Here is a 24,119-nt window from a genome sequence, read left to right on the forward strand (position 1 = left end):
CCTGTTGATTTCCTCTACATTCTTCAAGGCCCATTTCCAATGGATCCCAGTGATCTAACTAAACAAATCCAAGTACATGAAGTGATTCTTGCCCATTGTGGGTTTTTGTCAGATTAGTGGATCCCTGGTGACAAGCTTTTGCCCTGTAAAAGTGCTTAATAGTGTATTTATGTCTTATGACATATAAGGGACACAAATACAATACAGCAAAACACTTGAAAAAGAACTTCAAGAAGAACATGCAAATGAAAATTCAAACATTTCTCAAAAATTATATCCATACATCAACCAATAAAAGAAAATAGTAGAAAATACAACTCTACTTTAGAGCCATTAGAAACAGGTATCAGATGTGCTGTCAATGATAAATGTAAACTGCAAGGAACTAAAGAAGGATTGGTGAGGACAAATCTTTAGCAACTCATACAGTCCTGAAACCATGAATACCCACAACAAAGACGCAGGAAATTTCAGCATATACCACTGAGTTTTGGTACGGAAAGTATCACCGAGTGAAAGGGATACCACTGGGATATATTAAAATACAAAGATTGAAAATCATTAGTAAAAGAGATTTACAATAGGCAAAATTCTGTTTTTCTCCTTGGTTAAATTAACAGCCTCAAGCTCTCTATCTTTACTTGTACCTATCTCTATAACAGTACTCAGTTAATGTACTAACACTTTTCCCAGCTGATCACATAAAGTATTATTCTGCCAGGAGCCCAATTTGTTAGCAGCTCAAGGGGCCACATGAAGCTAACCCAAGGGTTATGGCACTGCTATTTTTCTATGGGAAAATCTCGCAGATATTCCCAGTCTGAGGGTTGCCCCGGCCTGAGAATGTTTGGCAGTACTACCAGTTTAACATACCAGAGTATGTAAAGTTCAGCTCCTGGGAAGCAAAAGTATAGCCGAATTGGAAATCTTTCCAACTAATTAAGGAACCATGTGGGAGTTTTGCTCATGGCATTCTCATTTGTAAAGGAAGGAAGAAGGCATTTACTAATAATGAAGAAAACCCATGAAACATTTTGCTGAATGCACATTGATTTTAGAGCCACCTCTTCCCACTAAGAATGCGCTCAGTGGGCTTCCCTGGTGGCGCAGTGGTTGAGAGTCTGCCGCGGTCCGGGAAGATCCCACATGCCGTGGAGCGGCTGGGCCCGTGAGCCATGGCCGCTGAGCCTGCGCGTCCGGAGCCTGTGCTCCGCAACGGGAGAGGCCACAACGGTGAGAGGCCCGCGTACCGCAAAAAAAAAAAAAAAAGTTTGGACACCTGCAAATATTCTTAATCCTCACTGTCCCCTCTGAGCATCGCAGCACTGAGGCTTCTATGTGTGTGGCTGAAATACACAATAACAAAGACACAGGTCTTCCCATCATGGTGTTATATTCCCTCTGAACATATAGAATGTACACAATAAACAGATTATTATAGCTTGGGATAATCAGGGAAGGTGTCACAGTCTTCCAAAGGGAAGGGCAGAACCTGTGTAAACACTAAAAGGGATTAAAGTATGTAAGGAGGGAGGATGAAAGGTTCTGGAGGCAGGTCAGAATCATTTGGTTTGTTGCGAGAACAATAATTATGTGGCTGGAAGAGAGATTTGGCCATGAGATCCATAAGAGTTTAAAAGTTGGTTTGGCATCATTCCTCCTCCAACCAAATTCTTTTTGAAGGGCATATTACCATGAAAGTATATATATTAGCCATAATCACTTTATTTTAAATGACCTGTAATTTGCTTTCTTGCAAATGAGATTTAAGTAGCTTGAAAATGACAGCAGGTCTTAGTGTCCAGCCTTTGTCTCTGGTCATAACCTTGCCTTATACAAATTTGGAAGATTAGACTGATTAAAAATATTTCTGGGGAATATGAAATTTATGTGGCAGTCCTGACTATAGTCCTTCATTTACAAGGAAAGAATAAGTATCTATGGATTATGAATTAAAACCAAGGAAATAATATTTGTCTGAACTGACTTGGTTTAGGATATAGTGTTTTTCATATGATTACATAAAATTGTATAATTCAATATGGTTCATGCAGGATTACATATAACTCACCTGTATGGTTGAGAGACTACTTACATTAAACTGTACCTCCTTATTCCAAAGGGATTTTAATGGACATCATATAAACACTTGTAAACATGATAAAATTTTGTCCATTTGGATAAATTTAGAATTTCAATTTCTTATCATTATTAAACGAAGAATCAGTAGTTTTTACAATTTTAGGCAACATAATCAATATTTGAAGCCCAGGGCAGCACTGGCTCACTGCCTTGTGCTCTATCACTAGAAAGCACAGTCTATTTAAACAAATCATTCCTGCACCTGCCTTAGGTTTATATACACTCTGCTTCCTGGATTCAGAAGCTATTCAGTGTATAAAGTTATTTCAATTTGATAATTTCCTCATACAATTAAATATTTGTCATGTTCAAATTTCACACTAAAAATCATTCATGTACATCAGGTACACCAAGGTGAGTTGAAAACTTCTTACTCTAAATTCATAATGTGTTTTGTGTTAAAATTCTTGCTTATTACAGAAGGAAAATTGCACACCTAAAAGCTGCTATTACTATAATTATTTGACAGGAAAGAGAGTGTCAAGTTTAGATATAATAGTAGGCTTCCCAGGGGTGCCCAAGTGTAAGGACTAAGATACAACAGTATAAAGACACAGTGATCTAAAGCAGTTTCATTTCAAGACTAGATGAACTGTGGATATATCTAGAGAAGTTGGTAACTACCCAAGGTCAGTTTAAAAAAAAGGAATGGTCACTGTGAGCAGTATGTCTAGATAGATGTTTCCCAAAGTGTACATTAATCACTTAAAATACATGGGAGGGGGGCTTCCCTGGTGGCGCAGTGGTTGAGAGTCCGCCTGCCGATGCAGGGGACACGGGTTTGTGACCCGGTCTGGGAGGATCCCACATGCCGTGGAGCGGATGGGCCCATGAGCCATGGCCGCTGAGCCTGTGCGTCCGGAGCCTGTGCTCCGCAACGGGAGAGGCCACAACAGTGAGAGGCCCGCGTACCGCAAAAAAAAAAAAAAAAAATACGTGGGGGTTTGGCATAGAGGGAAGAGACAAAATGTTCAATGCTCAGGGCACACAAACTTATAGCAAAAAACCTTTTCAATTCATTGTTTCAATCAACATTTCCAAACTCAGTTGACCAGGAAACAATTATACATGTAATTCAACAATAAACCATATATATATACATGTGTAGTATATATGTATACATATGTGTATGTTTATGATTTATTTCCATTATCTGTGGAAGAGGCTTTGAGAAGAGCTGAGATTTAAAAAAAGGTCTAAAAAGCTGCTAGACTAGGACTTACTCTTCCTTCCTCATGTTCACTGAACTGCTCATCTGCGATATCAGAATATCTGATAGATATTCTGAGGCTCCTCTCTCCTACATGGATTTACAATTGTAAACGATGATCCAAGGATCAAGACTTCTGCAGGTCTACAGAGGTCAGAGAGCAGAGTGAGAATTTTCCTGACGATAGGGAACCGATTTCTTTGAGGAGAATGATTGCTCTTCTCTGAGTCCCTTTCCCAGCCTGCTTTGGGACAGGGGAGGCTATCTTCTAACACTTGACCTGTTGGGGGAGCTTCAAGAAAATCACTTGGGGATTTTTGAAGTAAGTTCACTAGTTGAGAGACGTGAGTCTGGGGTCTGATCACCTCCAAAAACATGTAAATAGCCTGTGGACACTGGGGCCTGACTCCTGCCAAGGAACTGAAGAAGGCTAGACACAGGCTCCTCATTGCTTTGGTGGAGGAGGCAGCAGTGCTGAGAGATGGGCTAAGAGAGGGATGCATGAGGGCTTCTCTGTGGATCAGACCTGAGTGATATAGGAGGGCCAGCACTACATCTTCGGTCCCGTCCAAGAGTGCCCACTGGCAGAGCAAGGAGCCCTCAGCAGAAAGAGGCTGCAGATGACTGCCAAATTCTCAGGGCCTCTTCTAGGGAAGTACAGGGACTCAGTGGGGCTCACCTAAAATGCCCAAAGGATCTCTCAAAGAAAGTGCCAGTTTTACTTATCTGCCAGACCCACCCAGGGACACTAGTTTAACAGCTCTAGCAGGTACATCCAAACTGCCTCTTCCCTTCCCTTTCCTCCTCACTGCTATCTTCCACCTTGATGAGAAGACATAACAGCAGCTCCTAGTAGGCTTATAATAGAAGAGAGAAGTGAGCCTACAGGGCAAGCCCAGCTTTCTCACTCCTGGCTCTTCCAGTCCCACAAAGTCCTGGGTGGGGATGCGGAAAGATTTAATTTGCCCAGGAAAGATGAACCTCACTAAATAAAAACAGTAACTGGAGATAAAAATAACAAAACCAAACCAAACCACTGTGTTTGGATATTTCAAAGTTGAGCTTGTTCAGTAACCAGTAACAGAAACTATGCAGACTGCTGGTAATCCAGAGCAGAGCATCAGGGGAGGCACATTTTAAATACTATGCATTTTACACCATAAAGTCTATACCTAAGAGAAGGGGAAACATAGCTGTCAGAAACGTAAAAGAATACAAAATATGATAGCCCATGAAATGAGCAGCATACTATGTGCTTCAAGTCCAAGTTTAACCTGCAATGTGACAATATAAAGATCATCACACATTGTTTTGGTCAAGAGAGAAAGTAATAACAATGAGGATGATCGACACTATAACCCTGTCAGATTATCAGCATTGGTATATTGTGTAGATTAGGATCTCATAATCAGGGGACCTTATTCTACTGCTCGGGATGATAGAACTACTTAAACTTGGGGGATCCAGATTGAAGAGATGTTCCCTGGGAAGGAAGAATTAAATGACTCTGAGATTCCAAAGTAAAATTGTGGGCTAGGTGACTTGTAGCAGACTAGACTTAAAAATATGTTCACCTGAGACAAAGAATATGGTAAGTGATGGAGAGGAATGAATTCTGGAGCCAGATTAGGTGGTTGAAGACCAACACATTCTGAAAGGCTACTATAATAGCTATTGGTTACAGCTCACTTCTTTTGCATCAAAAATATGTTACTGGATACACGGCAGTGAAAGTAGTATCACTACTAATTTTGCAGACATCCATGGCAGATGGTTCCAATACCCAAAGACAAATACTAACTACAAAAATAATTAATCAGTTCCTCAAAAAGTTAAACCTAGAATTATTATATGACTCAGCAATTCCACTCCTAGGTATACACCTAAAGGAATGAAAATAGGTACTCAAATAAATACTTGTACACGAATGTTAACAGCAGCACTATTCACAGTAGCCAAAGGTAGAAACAACTCAAAATCCATCAACTCATAAATGGATAAACAAAACATTAACTAACTAATTAATGGAACATTAATCAGCCGTAAAAAGGAATGAAGCACTGATACATGATACAAACTGGATGAGCCGCAAAAATATTTTAAAAGGTCACATATTATATGATTGTATTTATATGAAGTATATAGAATAGGGAAATCAATAGAAAGAAAGCAGACTAGTAGTTGCCTTGGGATGGGGGAGGGGAAAATGGGGAGTGACTGCTTAATGCTTAAAGGATGAAAGTGTCTTACAACTAGATAGTGGTGCTGGTTGCACAACATTATGAATGGACTGAACACCATTGAACTGTACACTTTAAAACAGTTACTGGTGAATTCTGTGTTATGAGTAGTTTATCTAAAAAAAACCCAAAGTGGCCAAATCACAAAGGAAGCTGCAAGCCAATCATACATTATGCAGAACAATTCTATAAGACTGAATTGAAAATAAGACATTTATTGTTCATGAAAGTATACATTTAAAAAAGTAACACAATGTCTTTAAGACCTAAATTATGCTGAGTAGAAAATGGGAACGGTATTCTAGAACCAAACTTCTTGACAGATCTTGAAGACCAAAAAAAATTATATTTCTTTAATCAGCTATTCCTGACTAAATTGCTTCAAATGTCAGAAAGTAACAAAAAGTTACCCCAGTATCCTTGCCCTCTATTAAGCACTTGTAAGATCAAGAATTTGATGACTTGAATTATGAAGAACATCATAACATATTTGCATGTAAATGTTTATGACTACATAGTTGAATAGATTGGGTTGCCAAGTTAAACATGGCTTATAGAGCAGGTCTAAGAACATAAAAATGGTGAATTGACTTAATAGGCAATACAATGCTAATAAACACAATTCTAGAAATTAAAGATGTGTTTATTTTATTTTATTTTTTATTTTTTTAGCGTTACGTGGGCCTCTCACTGTTGCGGCCTCTCCCGTTGCGGAGCACAGGCTCTGGACGCGCAGGCTCAGCGGCCATGGCTCACAGGCCCAGCCGCTCTGCGGCATGTGGGATCTTCCTGGACCGGGGCACGAACCCATGTCCCCTGCATCGGCAGGCGGACTCTCAACCACTGCACTACCAGGGAAGCCCAAGATTTGTTTATTTTTAAGAAAATATGTAGCAATGATGTAGGTAAAAAGGAAGTGGGAAAGAGCATTTTTATGAAAAGCAATATCCACTGAAAGGGAAAAAGAAATAGTGTAACAGAAACATACATGTAGTCTTATCTCAAATCCCCATAAATTTAGCCCAAATTCTATTGAGCATATAATTTTTACTAAAAATCACCATCGTATGAAGTTTCTTTCCCCTTACTATGTGCTTTGTTCTTTGCAGTTTAATTGGAGGCTTTATTTTAAAATGAACCTTGAAGCTATTTTGGTGGTTCATCTTTTCATTACTTCAGTAATAAAACATCAGCTTGCTCACTGTAATAGTTGGTGGCAGCGTAATTAAATTCAAGAGAAATAAAGTATCTAGGTTCCCTTTTTTCCTATTGTGTGACTAAAGTGTTGAAAACTTCTGTAAATAAAGCCACAAATGAAAGATCTTTGGCTGTTTTGTGAGTAATTATGAGTCTAAGCTGTTATCACTCACCAAGAGACGTATTCTAGAACTATTTTAACCATTACTTTCAGATATGTTCTTTGGCAAGGTGCATATTATATATTCTGTCATATTCAACAGAGCTACCACATTAGAAAGTCTTCCTTCAGTTATGAAACATTCTTATTGGGCTTCCTTGGTGGTGCAGTGGTTGAGAGTCCGCTTGCTGATGCAGGGGACATAGGTTCGTGCCCCGGTCCGGAAGGATCCCACATGCCACGGAGCGGCTGGGCCTGTGAGCCACGGCCGCTGAGCCTGCGCTTCCGGAGCCTGGGCTCCTCAACGGGAGAGGCCACAACAGTGAGAGGTCCGCGTACCGCAAAAAAAAAAAACCAAACCAAAACAAAACAAAACAAAAAAACAACAAAAAAAACCCCCACATTCTTACCTGTCAGAAAGTTACTGATATTTGGTGAAGAATATAAGTACTGGCTGATTATCCAAGGTCTAGTCCCAACCAAAGTAATTCAGCATATTAAAAAAATCCGATGAATAAATCAGTGAACGAATTTACTTTTTGTCTCTCTTCTGAGAAAAGTTTAGAGCACCAATCATTTAAATTAACATATTGTGCATGTGAATGTATGATAGCAGCTGTTAATATGCATTTTAAAGAGGGTGTGTGGTGACTTATCTAGCTACAAGGGCAACATATGTTCAGCTATGCATATGGACTTAATATAAATTATGATTGTAACATGCAGAGAGGCACAGAGAGACGTGCAATGGCTGCCTGTCTGCATTTAATCAGCTAACAACATATTTTTCTAACTGTATAAGAAAAGTCTTTATATTATCTTAACTGTTGAAAAATTATAGAACATGAACAATGATAATACCTTAAATTAGTCTCATACATTTTGAAACAGGTAACTATTTTTTTCTGTGAATGAAAATTCAGATTTTTTTAAAAAATATGTATTATTTAAGAGAGAAACTGGAAACAAAAGCTACGAGGACCACCTTGAAGACACTTCAAAATATGGAAACAGATTGTGTTTTCCTCCTTTAAACATTTTATCTCATTGTAGTTTTGATAGAGGGCATAGTTTAGTTATCTGAACACAATTAAGTTTACAAACTAGCTGATTGAACGTATTAGAGATAAAACAAATTACCTTCTCTTGATATTGCCGCCTTGAAGAATCCAAAGACTGGATTAGAGCTGTGGCGTGGCCAACAAACATGGCGTAGCAGGTAGCTCCCACGATCATGCTCAGCATGGTGATCCAGAGGTCAGACATGCTCACTGGGGCCTGGGCTCCGTACCCGATGCACAGCATGTGACTCATCGCTTTGAAGAGTGCGTATGAATACTGCTTTCCCCAAGAGTCATTCTGCAACAGAAAAGAGGAAGTAGACTGAACCATTAGGATAGCAGAAGAAAAACCATGAGAAAGTATGACCCGTACACAGAAGCATTACAACATTCTTGTAATAGAGCATTTACACAGGTACTTCTCCCCAGTAGCTAATCACATGACGATGTTTTTCAACGCTTACCCAGAAAAATGAAATAGAAATAGTCTACTGTTATAATACACAATCCTAGTCAGTTTTTGATGTGTTATTTTAAAAACTAAACATTCCTTTTGGGATAATGAATGAACGCTGATTAGCTCATTTTAAAGTTTCCAGGAAATCTGGTCATTCTCTAGCAATATATTTGCAAGCTGAGAAATGCTGCAGATAGATGTGAAGCAGATAGGCCTAAGTATAGGAATTTTTATCAAAACCATGATGTTAGATTTTGAAAGTCCAAATGGTAGACTTGTGTAGTCCCTACTCCTATATGTCTTAAATGAAAAATAAACATAATTTGGAAATACAGATCTGATAAATGAAAAGACTTCCTTGAAGCCTTCTCTGAGTCATGTGAGTAATGTTTATTGAAATTCAAATGGCAGGGTTGTTGATGGATGAATCTTGTTGGCTTTCTATAAAATAATAAAATAAAATAGAATAACATAAGCAAAATAATATCTTGGCAGACACTGAAAAAAAAACCTGACTTCAGAGATTAGTTATTAGATGCAATTTCTGATGTCATTTCAAAACTTTATTCTAAGCTCAATTCTACAAAAATAAGCTGTTCAATATGTTTTATATAGTGTCTGATAAAATTTAAAGGACTTTTTTGATCAATTTGTCTCAAACTCCCTAGTCCAGGATGTACATAATTTATGAGACTCAGTGCAAAATAAAAATCTGAAGCGTTTTAGTGCAAAATGTAGGGAAAAAGGATACTGTTAAAGATAATAATATATAAAGACTTTTCCTTAAAACATTTTATTACTTATAAAACTTAGGAAAATAGTGCTGGTTGAGTAACAACACAAATTTACACATTTCAAAAAGTGAAATATTGCTGTCATAATTATATAAAATACAAGTAATACTATACTACTGTGATATCTTGATTGATCATACAATTTTTCTGGCGTAATTTTCTGACAAATTCATTCCTTAGGTCATCAAAACTCATACAATTAATAATTTCATCTTCAGTGATAAAATTGAAAATGACATGTTGCTTTTGGCTAATGCAAGATCACAAATAATTTCTGATACATTTTTAATTTTGAGGAAGATCTTTCTGTTGATGCAACTGTTACTGGAACTATTAAGAGTATTTTATAGCCTGGGACATTAGGATAAATTTTTGATAAATTATTATTATTATTACTATTATTATTTTGCGGTATGCGGGCCTCTCACTGTTGTGGCCTCTCCCGTTGCGGAGCACAGGCTCCGGACGCGCAGGCTCAGCGGTCCTGGCTCACGGGCCCAGCCGCTCCGCGGCGTGTGGGATCTTCCCAGACCGGGGCATGAACCCGTGTCCCCTGCATCAGCAGGCGGACTCTCAACCACTGCACCACCAGGGAAGCTCCGATAAATTATTTTAATGTATACATTTTAGTACATTTGGAGCTGATAATTCTCATGGAATAATTTTTAATTAGGATTAACTCTTCATATAAATCACATTTATGAAACTGAATGTGATTTTTTAAATTACAGTTTTTATTTTAAAATAACTATAGATTAACATGGAAATTGTAAGAAATAATAGAGAAATATCTCACGTACCCTTCATCAGTTTCCCTGAATGGTGACATCTTGCAAACTATAGTGCAATGTTACAACAGGAAATTGACATGGCTACAATCCACTGATCTCATTCATATTTCACTAAATGTGTACTCATTTGTGTATTTAGTTTTATGCAGTTCTGTTACGTGTAGGTTCCTGTATTCATCATCACCGTCAACGTACAGAACAATTCCATCACAACAAAGAAGCTTTACACTGCTTTTATTTTTATTTATTTATTTATTTTGGCTGTGTTGGGTCTTCGTTCTGTGCAAGGGTTTTCTCTAGTTGTGGCAAGCGGGGGCCACTCTTCATCGCGGTGCGCGTGCCTCTGACTATCGCGGCCTCTCTTGTTGCGGAGCACAGGCTCCAGATGCGCAGGCTCAGTAGTTGTGGCTCACGGGCCCAGTTGCTCCGCGGCATTTGGGTCTTCCCAGACCAGGGCTCGAACCCGTGTCCCCTGCATTGGCAGGCAGATTCTCAACCACTGCGCCACCAGGGAAGCCCCACACTGCTTTTATACTGAATTTAATGTTAAATGTAAATGTATGCAATGATATTTTAATATTTCCTCTGACATTTCCTATAACTTGCCCAGGTCGTACAAGAAACCAAAAGTAGTTTCATGATTTTTATATAATCCATAATGCCTGTTTATGTATTCTATTCCTGTATTTTCTTTTTTTTTTTTTTTTTGCGGTACGCGGGCCTCTCACTGCTGTGGCCTCTCCCGTTGCGGAGCACAGGCTCCAGACACGCAGGCTCAGTGGCCATGGCTCTCGGGCCCAGCCTTTCCGCGGCATGTGGGATCTTCCCAGACCGGGGCTCGAACCCGTGTCCCCCGCATCGGCAGGCGGACTCTCAACCACTGCGCCACCAGGGAAGCCCCTATATTTTCAATTACAAGGAAAATTTAATTTAAAAATTGTCTTCCTTGTTAATAACTGGCTTATTTAAAATTTCATATGAAAATAGTGTTATTTTCCATTATATGTGATGATCTGTAAATGTAATCCGTATTTCTAGGCTTGTGTATATTTGCTTTGCAGTGTTGCAGGATTTTTCAGATCTGGACATTTCACACTCAAGAACTTTAATAACTCCCTGATAACCTTTATTTCAGTGGCCATGTGAACTCCTTTATTTTGTAATAATTTATTGATAAAGTTTATTGCTTGAGCTCTGCAGGTTCTGTCTTGGAACTTAGGCAAGAGATTTAATATTTGTGTAGATTCTTTGGAGATGGGCTCCTGAGACTGATAGGCAGGTGGCCCTTACCATGGTCCTATCCTTGCTGGCATGGGAAGCCCCTCCTATGTCACACTGCTGCTGCCTTTGCCACTGCTAACCTGAGCCCAGTTCCGGCTTGGCCACACTGGGGACGTATAGCATCCCAGACTGCTGAGGCGTGCATATGTGTGCCTTGCTGCCTGGCCCGTTGCTTGGCTTCTGTACTTCCTGCTGTGCCCTCAGGCCTGGACCTGTGTATGCACAGCTGCCACCTGGCAGCTCCGATGCTCATATTCATGCTTTGTTGTCCCAGTGGACTTCACATACAAAACATAAATTCAAAGATAACATTATTATGAATTTCAAGATGGCTGTAGCAGAGCTTTAATCCAAGCACAGGGTCCTTCCCAAAGTAGGTCCCTTTGCAACAGCCAGGTCATACACCACATACCCATGAAGCCATCCCTGCCTTTGTCAAATTAACTCTTAAATTATCATAAATTTAAGAAATATATTGAATCTATATGGATATTTTTGTTCATTGTTTTAATAGGGCTTTCTAAAATCAAATTTATAGATTAAAATAGAACATGATAAGGTTTAAAAACCCAACCTCAGGGCTTCCCTGGTGGCACAGTGGTTGAGAATCTGTCTGCCGATGCAGGGGACACGGGTTCGTGCCCCGGTCCGGGAAGATCCCACATGCCGCGGAGCGGCTGGGCCCGTGAGCCATGGCCGCTGAGCCTGCGCGTGTCCGGAGCCTGTGCTCCGCAATGGGAGAGACCACAACAATGAGAGGCCCGCGTACCGCAAAAAAAAAACCCAACCTCATAAACTTTGGAACAGTATATGGCTGCTGACAAATGAAAACTAACTAGTCTCTTTTAGTTGAAAGAGTTAAGGTTCTTAAAGTGAAATTTATTTTTTTTTTATATAATAAAGGCATGCTGCCACAGTAAACTATCCAGAGAGAGAGAACTATAAAATAAAATTTAATTTTAAAGAAAGAAAATTATTTGTATATTATATTATACAACGCAAATTGTATAATGAACCCATGCACAGTTTTAATTTTGGGGAATGAACAGAGTTCATATGTATATATATATAACTACTCTCAGGAATACACTTAAGGTTCCCCAAATTCTAGATGTTCCGTGACCAAGAAGTGGAATACTTAATTAACAAGCAATGTGTTCTATAAAAATTTTGAATGTACATATTATTTAAAATGATATTTCATTCTTGAAATCCAACTCAATAACATACTGATAATACTAAAATTGGATTCATTACAAACCATACTATAAAGTAAACAAAAAGCCTTTTATCCCTATGATCCATTCAAAGAACAGGTAGAAAGAAAACAAGCTTGATTAATTTCTTTCTGGCTTTAAATCTCTTTGGGGCTCCTAGAGAACTCCAGGTATTCACATGTCATGGTGACTTCTATCCCTATATGATGATCTTCTCACGTGCCTGCATCTCCTCATAGATTAGGGCACGGCCATGACACGTTGATCATGTTCTAGAGTCTAAACTACATGATTCAGTGCAGACACTCAACACTTTTATTATTGTCAAAAGAAAGAGTGAATAAATAAATTTTGATTATTATGTTAAATCTAATGCAAGAGTTCCTTCCTTTATACAGGGGTATAGAAAAAGCATGTTGTTCATGTTGATGAAATTAGATATAATGCAAATCATTCAAAAGTCCAATGGGATGTCCAGTGGAGATTGCACTTTAATTCTGTTCATATTGTTTAGTTGTGAGGGGAAGCAGCATGTGGAGCTGGAGTATTATTTCACAAAATAATGCAGTTAGATAGCAGCCAAACTATTTTAAATAAGAATGTGCATTTATGTTCATTTTCATTTATCTCCTTAGGCACACTCAGCAGGCATACTCTCTTAAACGAGTTAAAATAAATTTATATCATACATGCTTCCTGATCCTTTCAAATCACGGAAAACTTTTCTACTCTTGTTTTATCCATATTTCTCTCCCTTTCTCTCCACCTAAAAATCAGGTATAGATTTCTCTGTACCTTTTCCCATGCTGATATAATTACACGCACACGCACACACACACACACACAAACACACACAGACACACACACATTCTGAGATTCTGTTTTTTTCCCCTATAAAAATGGATTATATCATATATTTTTTTCTTCATATTGCTCTTATCACAGAAATATCCCTCCAAAAATCTAGTCTTCATATAATTGTTGATGCCATAGTTAATTCATCCATTTGCCTATTGTTTTCTAGTTTTTTTCCACTACAATCTATTCTGTAGTAAACAACCTACTACATATAACCCTTACATCTATCAATCAGATTCCCAGGAAAATGTTTATTGGGTCAGAAGGTAAAGTTTTCAATTTGATTTTAAAATATATTACCAGATTTTTCAAAAGACTGTAACTTTTCCAAAAACAAGAAAAAATATACTGCGTCACTTTCTATAGTGAGAAATAGTTACCCATTGTTACCCTTACTTGCATTTCCCTGACTAGGGAATTTGAGAAGATGTTCATATACTTATTAACCAACTAGAACTCATTTCTGATGAAATTCTTATTTCTCCTTATTATTTTGTAATACTGTAATATTTTGAAGCCTTGATATCCATTCTTTAACTATGTGATTTAAATATTTATGCCTATTTACTCTTTGCTATACAAACATGTCATTTTATGTAGAAAAATAAATTGCAATTTCCTTGACAGCTACTGGATTTCCTGTATTGTTTTCAAAAACTCCCTAAATCTGACATTATTCATATGTCCTAAATGTTTTTCTTGAAATTGTTATTTTTATATTTACTTATAGTTACATCTTTTACTTAAGTGATTTCCATTGGTATATGGAATGAAGTTCACATTTTCTTTCATTCTAAAAGGATTCTCTCTTGAGACAGCACACTAATGAACAACCTGATCTCCACGGACAGAAAAATGCCTCCTTTGTTATATATTGTCTACGTACATCATTGGTATTTGTTTCTGGGGTCAATATTTTGCTCCACTGACCTGTTAGACTATTTCTATGCTGATACCATATGGTTTTAAATTACAGTGACTATACACACACACACACACATATATACACATATATATATCAAACACCCCTCTCAATTCCAACAGGGGTTTAAACTAAGTTACTATGTGAAGAAATTTGAGCAAGACCATGTTTTAAGCAGGAAAAAATCTGGAAAGATGATGCTGGATGTGGGACAGGGTACTTGGGAGAAAACTCTGGTTGAGGACAGTCATCAAACCCAGAAAATTCATCATCTATCTATCTATCTATCTATCTATCATCTATCGGAAGAATTTTTCATGGATCAGCCAGTCTAAATTGTAGTGACAATATGTAAGAGACTAAGGAATACACTAGGAAACCCGGTGATGGCCAGATCTGAAGGGTTCAGAACATTTTTTTCAGTATGAGAAGCCTCTGAGTTTTTCGACAGGGCATGGTATGATTTGAACAATACTTTAGGAAGACTGATCAGGAAGCATTGAGGCACAGTGGTTCTCCACTGAGGATGACTTTGCTGCCTAGTGGACATGTGGCAACACAGAGAGACCTTTCTGGTTTTTACAACTGGGGGAGGAGCTATTAACATCTAGTGGGTAGACGCTAGTGAAGCTGTTAAATGTCCTACAATTCACAGCAAAGCTCTCCCACAGCAAAGAATTATCCGGCCCAAAATGCCAACGGTGGTGAGGTTGAGAAGTCCTAGTGTGGACTGTAGACTTAACAATAGATACAGAAGTCAGTTTAAGAGCTATTACAAGTTTAAGGGAGGTGAAATGAGAGCTAAAATAGCATAAAAGTATAAAGTATAAAACAACAAGAGATAATCTTGAGGAGATAAGACCTATAGAATTTAGTATATCAGGTCTTTGTGAAATGGTAAAAGAAAGAGGATAGTAGAATACCTTAGGGGGTTATGAAAAAAATAGAAAGAGTCATGCAATACAGGCTTTTCCTATGGGGGAGAGTGATTAGGTGGAAGGATCTTTTCTGTTATTTTATGAGACCAGTATCATTCTCTTCAGATGCTGAATTTCCTCTTTTTTTTTCCTCTTGTGTGTACAAGAGCCAATCCAGCCCTCACAGTGGTATGTGGTGGCAACCATGATTATAAGGCTGTCGTTGAAAGGATCCCAAGTGGAGGAATGGTATTTTATACCATTACCTCCATCGTCTTTTATCCCCTCCTACTCTCCCCACCATCCCCACCCACCATTACAGTCCTAGAAACAAAAGATGCAAGCAGGAAATTTAGATTGACTGTGATAAAAACACACATACAGCGTATTCTTGAAAAACAGTATGATAAAAACAACATGCATGGCTCTAAATTGTTCAAAGCACCAATTATTATATTAAGTCAGAATAGTCTTATCATCACACAATTCTCATCATCACTTGATAAATGCTGACACTGAAACAGAGAACACAGTGACTTGCCCAGGGTTACAAGTTTGTAAGTGGAGTATTCAGTTTTTTTAACCCAGGCAGTTGGGCTCTAGAGACCATATTATTAACCACTGTATGATACTTATCTCAACTTTACAAACCTATTATATTTATAATTTCAGGCAAAATATTGAGGGTGAAAGACTAACTGACCAGCCCAAATTTCACATTTCAACCCTATTTAACATAGTAAATTAAAATAAGGCAAAGAGCAGACATAAAGAAAGGAAAGATAGAATCTTAGAGGGTTTTGTGAAAAATCCAGGAAGGTTTCTATTCCCAATATGTCCTATTTATTTTATTATGTAGCTGTTCTCTTTTCATCTTTTAAAAATGTTCCTATCATATTTTAGTGTACATCAATAATACCATGAATAGGAGACTGTATACTAATAGTGCTTTACTATACAATCCAAATATTACCAACTAACATATAATTTGAATCCTATTGAAAGTAAACAAATAAATTACCTGTGAGCTCTGATTTAATTAGGGCTTATCTTGTTTTTATTTTAGGTAATGATTTACCAACAAATTGCTCCTTATAGATTAATTTTTTATTATTCAGAATGTTCACTCATTTAATTCATCACTTCGCTGAGGTATCATTGAAATTGATTATTTTTTTGACGAAAACGTTCTGAGCCAAGTTAAATGAAAATATATATAAGATCACTTGATTATTCCATCAAGGAACTTTCATTTAGAAAAAATATATTTTGAGCTTTCCCTAGGTTTACTTAAAATCCTTTCTAGGCATTTATTTTGACACCCTGGTTTGTACTGCTACTGAATTTGGGACAGGGTTAAGGGCTATGGCAAAAAGAAAGAAAAGAAAAGTTTCTTCTAGAGTGTCCTAGATCTCCTGACATAGGATATTCAAAGTCAAACTAAGCCACTTAGTAACCCACCATGGCAACAAAAGTTGTCCAGTTTGTCATCTATCACATGAACTAAAATTCTGTTACGTTAGGAGGCCAAAATATTCCGTTGTTGAATACCTGAATTAACTCTTCATCTCTTGAAAGCAAATATGGATATGTTAAGTAGGTAAAATCTTAGCAAAATCTGACACATAGAATTTAGAGACTCAAAAATTCACACATAAATTGCTAAATTATTAAAAATCAGAGAGATAACAAAGTAGTAGAACTAGAAATCCAGGTAGAGAATGAGCTTAGCTGCGCTAGGTTACCAAATTTCCATCAGTGTGTTCAATTTACTTCTTCAGTCACTGAATACACTTACTACTTATATCAGCTATAGCAATGCCAATCAGATTGAAAGTTGCATTAAAGAGTACTGAAGACAAGGAATACAGCACAACATAATCTGCCTGAAGTCATAGGAAGTGTCAGTAAAACAGGTCGCCAATTCCAAAGATACTGTGTTTACTTGAATATGCCATGATTTTACTTTATCTGTATATAAAAGAACAGAATCAGGGCAGTAAACAGCTGTTCTCCCTCAATTTCACAGTGCTGAAGAATGATAACCAACCATCAACAGACTTTGGGAGCAAACTTTATATTGATTAGTAATTGAAATAGAATTATCCCAGTTTTTTAAGTATTAATTTAAATTTTTTTGTTCCTTGAAACACATCCCCTAGAATTATTGGATTCATATATTTATTACAAACCAAAACATTTACACAACATTCTTGAAGAGGTCCCTATCTTGGTTGAATGAAACATAGTGACTTTTTGTTACAGATCATATTAAGTGATAATGTCACTAGGAAGACAAGTAGAAATCAACTCAATGAGCGCATGCTAAATGAATTATTCAGTAGGAATATTGTGCATGCCATTTCTAAGAAGACTTGTGGTAAAGACTGCCAGCAATGTTGGGTGTAAGGTCAAAATGGAGATAGCCAAAAGAAATAACATTTCTTAAAATATATATATATATATATATATATATATATATATATATATATATGATGCAGCATTTCCCCTATAGCACAGTGCTGTGCAAAGTGAATATTAACTCTCAAGTGCACAAGAAGAAAGAGACCCTACCAACACCGTCTTATATTGATTCCGTGACTTATCAACATTGTTATGTAACATTAGCACTATATATATATATATATATATATATTTTTTTTTTTTTTTGCGGTACGCGGGTCTCTCACTGTTGTGGCCTCTCCCGTTGCGGAGCACAGGCTCAGCGGCCATGGCTCACGGGCCCAGCCGCTCCGCGGCATGTGGGATCTTCTCGGACCGGGGCACGAACCCGTGTCCCCTGCATCAGCAGGCGGACTCTCAACCACTGCGCCACCAGGGAAGCCCAGCACTATATTTTTAAACGTATTAGGAAGTAGTGAGTTATTTCTCTTCCATTCACATGATAGAAGCTCTTGAATTCTTGGGATATATATTTGTATTCTTGATAGCAATATCTCCAACTAATTTAAAAGCCATGATTTTTGGCAATGACATGGTTACATGTATTTTTTCAGTGGGAGAAATTTATTTTTCTTATTTGTAGTGTTATGATCTGCTTACAAACATTTGCACCTCTGACATCAATGCTTTTGCATTATAGGAGGGTTTAACAGTTTTTAGCAATAAAATATAAAGCTACTGAATAATAAATTGCTGATATTGTAAAAAGAATGATGTCTGGTCATTTTAAGAGCTTGTTCTAGACGTGTTCCCTGGTCAATTAATCCTCTGAGTTCTAAGTGTACTCTCTCCTGTTTCAATAATGGTGATAAAATACAAAATTTGCATTAAGTATATTTATAAATTAAAATTTAATGATACTTGAGATCATGGATATTTTTCCTCACATTTCTTTTAATGTTGGTGCATTATTTTAAAATAAAAATTAATAAAATCAACCATGATCTGGTTAAACTATCTCCATTCTGAAAGTGATAGTTGCAATTCAAATTGTTATCACAGTATATCTGGGTAAAATGATGAGGCCATCCACTATAATCTGTATTGAGTTATCTACTTGATAACGTATAACTTATCTTGCCCTTGAGTTGTCTATTTCAGGGAAATATACTTTTATTAGATCACTGGCTAATTAAATTATATAGAAAACCATTCCCCTATGCTCAAGTTATTTCAATCACAAGTTTGAAAGATAAATGCCACCAGTTAAAATTATTGTGTTACTTCAGAAAAATACTTTTAAAATGCATCTTCTTATTCATAGCAAAGTAGCAGCTACACAGATCAGCAACAGTACATGTTATTTAATTCTAAAGGCATGACCTTAAATTGCAGACAAATAAAGCTTTCAATTACAAGTAACGCTAGCACTTGGTGTATTGCTTACTCAATCTAATAAAATAAGCCTAGGAAATCCTCCACTGTGTAAGGCTGTGCAAAAGGCAGAAAGTATTGGGCACTTTGAGTTATTTTTAGAGCCTAACCCACAACTTAAAGCTCTTATTCTATGACATGTATTCAGTGTTCTCTTAGCATGCAGGGCTTCTGTGTCAGAGCTACTGATCTGAGAGAATATTCTGCTTTGACTTCTAAATCCATATAAGCCTTATACAAATGTAAGTCTCTTGCGTTGCGGAGCACAGGCTCCGGACGCGCAGGCTCAGCGGCCATGGCTCACAGGCCCAGTCGCTCCGCGGCATGTGGGATCTTCCCGGACCAGGGCACGAACCCGTGTCCCCTGCATCGGCAGGTGGACTCTCAACCACTGCGCCACCAGGGAAGCCCACAAATGTAAGTCTTATAATGTGTGGACTCCTTGAAGTCACCTGCAACTTCACATAAAATTCAAATTCAAATATTTTAATTAAGAAAGGCAAAACATATTTCTTGATCAATAGAATCAAACCAAAAACCCTTTTTACTAGTACTACAAAGCTTAAATGCTACAGTCTCAGTTGTCTGTGATAAATCAATTGTCTACTCACATCACATTTGAGTGTGAGTGTGTGTGTGTGTGTGTGTGTGTGTGTGTGTGTCTATATATATTAGAAAGACAGAGGGAGGAAAGGAGAGAGAGAGAGAGAAGAATTTCTTCTTTTCAAAGCTCAGACTATCTTCTTTCAGCCATATCCCTGAATTCAGATATAGACTGACTTGGAAATCTGTAAGCAAACAAACTATAAAGCAGAAAGAAAAGAATTTGAAATGATCTGTTTTATTTTCCCCTTCTTCTTTTTCTTCCAGCTTTTGGTTCTGTTGGCTTACAAGACTACGAAAATGGTGATTCAGACATAAGTCCCATCTCTGATGAGCTCCTTTCAATTCTCTAAATCCGAACAAAAATACATGGACGATTGTCCCATATTCAACCATGGCATTACTATCCAAAGAAAATATTAAATGTGAAGAAAGCTCCCACTGAATTTCAGTAGATTCCTTTGAAATTCTGCTAATGAGCACATTTAGCTATTTTCTTACGGCATGGAGAAGAAAACTAAGGTTATCTAAGTTTTAGGAAAGAAGCAGGTTTTAGTCTATTTCTGCATAAAAAATATCATAATAAAAAGGCAAATGCTACCAGAAATGAAGTGTCCCTAAATCCTTTGGTAGAATTCTTACTTGTTTTCAAGTCTAATATTACCTAATGCCAACACAGCCCACAATTCTAACCACTTTGGGTGTGGGGCATGACTTAGTGCAATTCCTGTAGAAGACTGATCTATAACATCTAAATCAGGCAAAATGTCAAATTTGTCACAAACTGGAAGACTGACTTTAAGGAACACAGCCAGACAGGTCACATATATGCCTTCCTTAACTTCCTCTGATGCAGAAGGAAACAACGCCATGGCTTACTGGCAAAGCTAGAGAATGCCTTAACAGTTAACAGCATGCATTTCTCAGTCAACAGGGACTGTTCAGAAAAAAGAAGTAAACATTCAAAGCTTAATGATTTCTCTTGTGCATTGCTTCCATGACTCATGCCAAATTTTCCCAATCTAGTTCTAAAATGATTAATCTGCTCCAATGAGTAAATAGTCTTTCATCTTCAATTTCTTTGGACCCTAGTGACAGGTGAACAAAATCATCTGTGTGTGTTTTGGTGTGGGTATATGTGTATGTGTACCCAAGCCTTGCCTAGAAAATGTGTAGCGTAGTGTACAACCTGTGTGCTGTCCCTGGTGGCACTGTGACACTAGATTTTCCGGACAGTGGAGACTGAAGCAGCAGTAAACCACAGTGGAGCCAACTTCTATCACATTGCAGATGAGGTTTGGAAGAAGACTACCAAATTCTCCAATCAGAGAAACAAGACAATGAATGGCCTACTCAAAAATCTCTCCCATATCTTCTTCTAAGATGCTAGAAATCACCTTGAGTTTCTCTGTTCTAGGTAAGAAAGTAAAATCAATGACGTTCTCTGGAAGGTCATGATTTAAATGCCTGTACATTACCTAAAGTCAGTATATCCTTCTGCTGTGGCCTGCAGGTTCCTTGGCTGGCCCCAGTAGGGTTCAGGGTTGACTCTCAAGACACTGGAACTGGATGTGTATTGGGTAGCACCAAGCAGAGAAGGCATGAAGAGCATCCCAAGATGAGTTCTTTAGGGAATGATGAGGCATGAATGCCATAAAATTGAAAGCAAATGTCAGAAGTAGGACCTTTCAATTGCAAAGAGATAGGATTGGAGTCAGTGTGTATCAGGTATATATGATGAGGCACAGGCAGATTGCTGTTGCTTTGGAATGGTCCATGGCTTGCCTTTGGCTATCACTGAAAATATATTATGTGGTTAGAATGGAATGGTTCAACTATTCTTTTTATCCTCTATTCTGTTAGAGTGAGGTGGCATGCTGGGTTAGTGGAGAGTCACCCTTGAAGGTTGGCAAAGGATAAAAAGTCAAATATATATGTCTCCATATAAGGAATAGAAAGGATTATAGAAACTTAGAGTAGAAAATGAATAGCACCCAAAAGAGTAAATCCCAGAGCATCATGTACAATAAAAGTGAAATCTGAGCAATGGGGTAAGGTGAGTATCAATAGAAGTCAGAAAGAAAAAATTAAAATATTTTTAATTAATTATTTTTATAAATTTCCCTGACATTAACACTGTCGAGATATAGGGCAGCTTTATGAGAAGAGGTAAAATGTATTGACATTCTTTATAAACCAATAGGTGATGGTTGCCTGAGGATCTCAATTGTACATACCAATTTGAAGGCATTCAGATTTGGTTCTAATTACGTGTTTTTCTCCATATTTTGTTAGCTACATTATGCAGGAATAAATTGCACAAATACAATGGACAGATATTTCTACCAAGTTTAGATAGAGAACTTTCAGAGGTAGAAAACAAGGTGAAGAATACTTAGTATTTAGAATGGTAATACAATCAGAGGAATAAGGAGAGACAGAAAAACTGGGTTAAAGTAGTGATCTTGATAACATTATCAAAAAAAATTTATTTCAGAATTCACTAAAACATTTCTAAAGACAAATTCAATAGTGAACTAAGGCATTTTCAAAGGCAATGATCTACCCCTTAAATTAAATCTTCATAAAGTAGGTTCATGGTATATTATCTCTTGATCGAAAATATACCTATGAACACAGAACACAAGGGATTTAGGCTATACTAGAAATAGAATTCACGTATCTAAGAGACCAACAAGTTGTCCCCAAAGTTTAAGAAAAACAACTGAGCCTTGCTGTGTATTCTGGATATTAATAAAGTGGACCATTTGAAAAGGAAAGAAGTTCCAGAAAACAAACCTTCATAAGCAATTGACCTTTGTTATCCTATCAACATATAAATCTGAAAGCATCACAGGGGTTCTGATGCCATTTACTAGACCCAGAAGGAGTTGTTCTTTACATATTTTTATTCACTATTGAGTAAACTATGACAGGTTTCACTCCAATCAAGAACTTATTTATTTGTTAATCTATCTCCCTCTTCCATGCTGCCTCTTCCCATAAAACAAGCATCAAACCCCAAACATATTGATTCATCAAAATAAGACAGACCACTCTCCTGACCTGTAGCCCTAACTATTTATGTGGATGTCCTCTACTTGGCTCTGAACAGAAGTCCCAAACTCTGTGTGTTCAAACAGAACTCATGTAAACTGAGCCTACCTGCACTGAGACCCACTGTTCCTGAATCCCCCAGCTCAGTTTACTTCCCCTCTCTCCACTGGGTGGACCCAAAGCATTGGGCAGAAAAGCAGCTAAGCAGTACCTGCTTCCACTTTACTACCCAAATAGTTCTCAGGCTAGCAGGTTGAAGGTACATATTTATCACAGAGCAACCAACCAAGCACCCATAAACAACAATTTAAAAGAATCACTCTTTGCCCCCTTTCTTATTGCATACAGGCTCCCATTCTCTGCCCAGTACTTCCCTCCAGGACATCTTATGATGTCATTTGGTTTTAGTCCATATTAAGCCCTGGACTTTGTTACTTCTATTATGAAGTATTTACAATACGGAAAATAACTTGGCCTCCTTAATAATCATGATTGTCTTCTGTGTACTTCTTCCAGGATTGTGACTCTGGCCAGTTGTTTCCCCTCCAAGTTTTTAAAAATCAAATTACACTTCTGTGATGAATGCTATGTCATAATTAGATTATATCATCTTGTAAGATACCAGATACTACCATCTTGTAAGTGGTGCTTGATATTAAACTGATTTATACAGTGTTGTCATTTAGCTTCCGATGATTCTTGTGCATATTAAAAACTAAACACAACCCCCCACACTATTTTTACTTTCCAAAACATAATTAATCAGATATGATTGTTCTCAATATGCTCTGATTTTCTCTTTAGGGTCGAGAATAAAATGGCAGAGGTTTCTCCACATAAGAATAAGCCATGCATATTTGGTGAATAGAGGGTACTGAATTTTATCCTTTCCTCTGCTCATCCCCCATACCCCCAACAAATTAAAAAAGGATAGAAAAATGCAGACATTCTATATTGCCTAATCTTAGAATTTCCTGGGCTTGCCAGAATCATTCCCTGTGTACGGACCAAATAACAGAGAACACACTTAAATACACTGAAGTTTGAAGGTGCTTTCCCAATATCCCTGAACTAGTTTGACATTGTGTAGGACTCAAAACTCAGATGCAGTTTTCTCTTAGATCAGTGTCAGGCACATAGTGTGTAGCCATTAAATATTAGTGGACTGTTTTTGATGGATAGCCTGAGGTATTAAGTGGCTACTAATAATTTAGTATTAAACAAATTACCACTAATGATTTACTTTTCTGCCTACTATGTTAATGTAATGTTTCTGTAACATATTGTTCTCTGGAAAAAATACAGCAATTATCAGGGAACCATTTTTTACCAGCTTTTCACACTGTTAGGTCAAGCTCAGAGTTAGGGGCAGAAT

At 37.5% G+C, this 24,119-nt stretch overlaps 1 protein-coding gene across 1 annotated transcript in view; it reads right to left on the reverse strand.

Annotated features, from left to right (window-relative positions):
* The window catches only part of HCN1 (hyperpolarization activated cyclic nucleotide gated potassium channel 1), a gene marked incomplete at both ends in the record, with an annotated part of 366,245 nt that overhangs the window by 102,841 nt on the left and 239,285 nt on the right, over positions 1-24,119 (reverse strand). Inside the window, one exon of the mRNA XM_082651315.1 lies at positions 8,090-8,308. Coding sequence (XP_082507441.1) covers positions 8,090-8,308 — 219 coding nt within the window. The remainder of the gene's footprint in view (positions 1-8,089; positions 8,309-24,119) is intronic.

The sequence above is a fragment of the Grampus griseus genome (assembly GCF_964374135.1).
Source record: "Grampus griseus genome assembly, chromosome: 3".
Classification (NCBI taxonomy): Eukaryota; Metazoa; Chordata; class Mammalia; order Artiodactyla; family Delphinidae; genus Grampus; species Grampus griseus.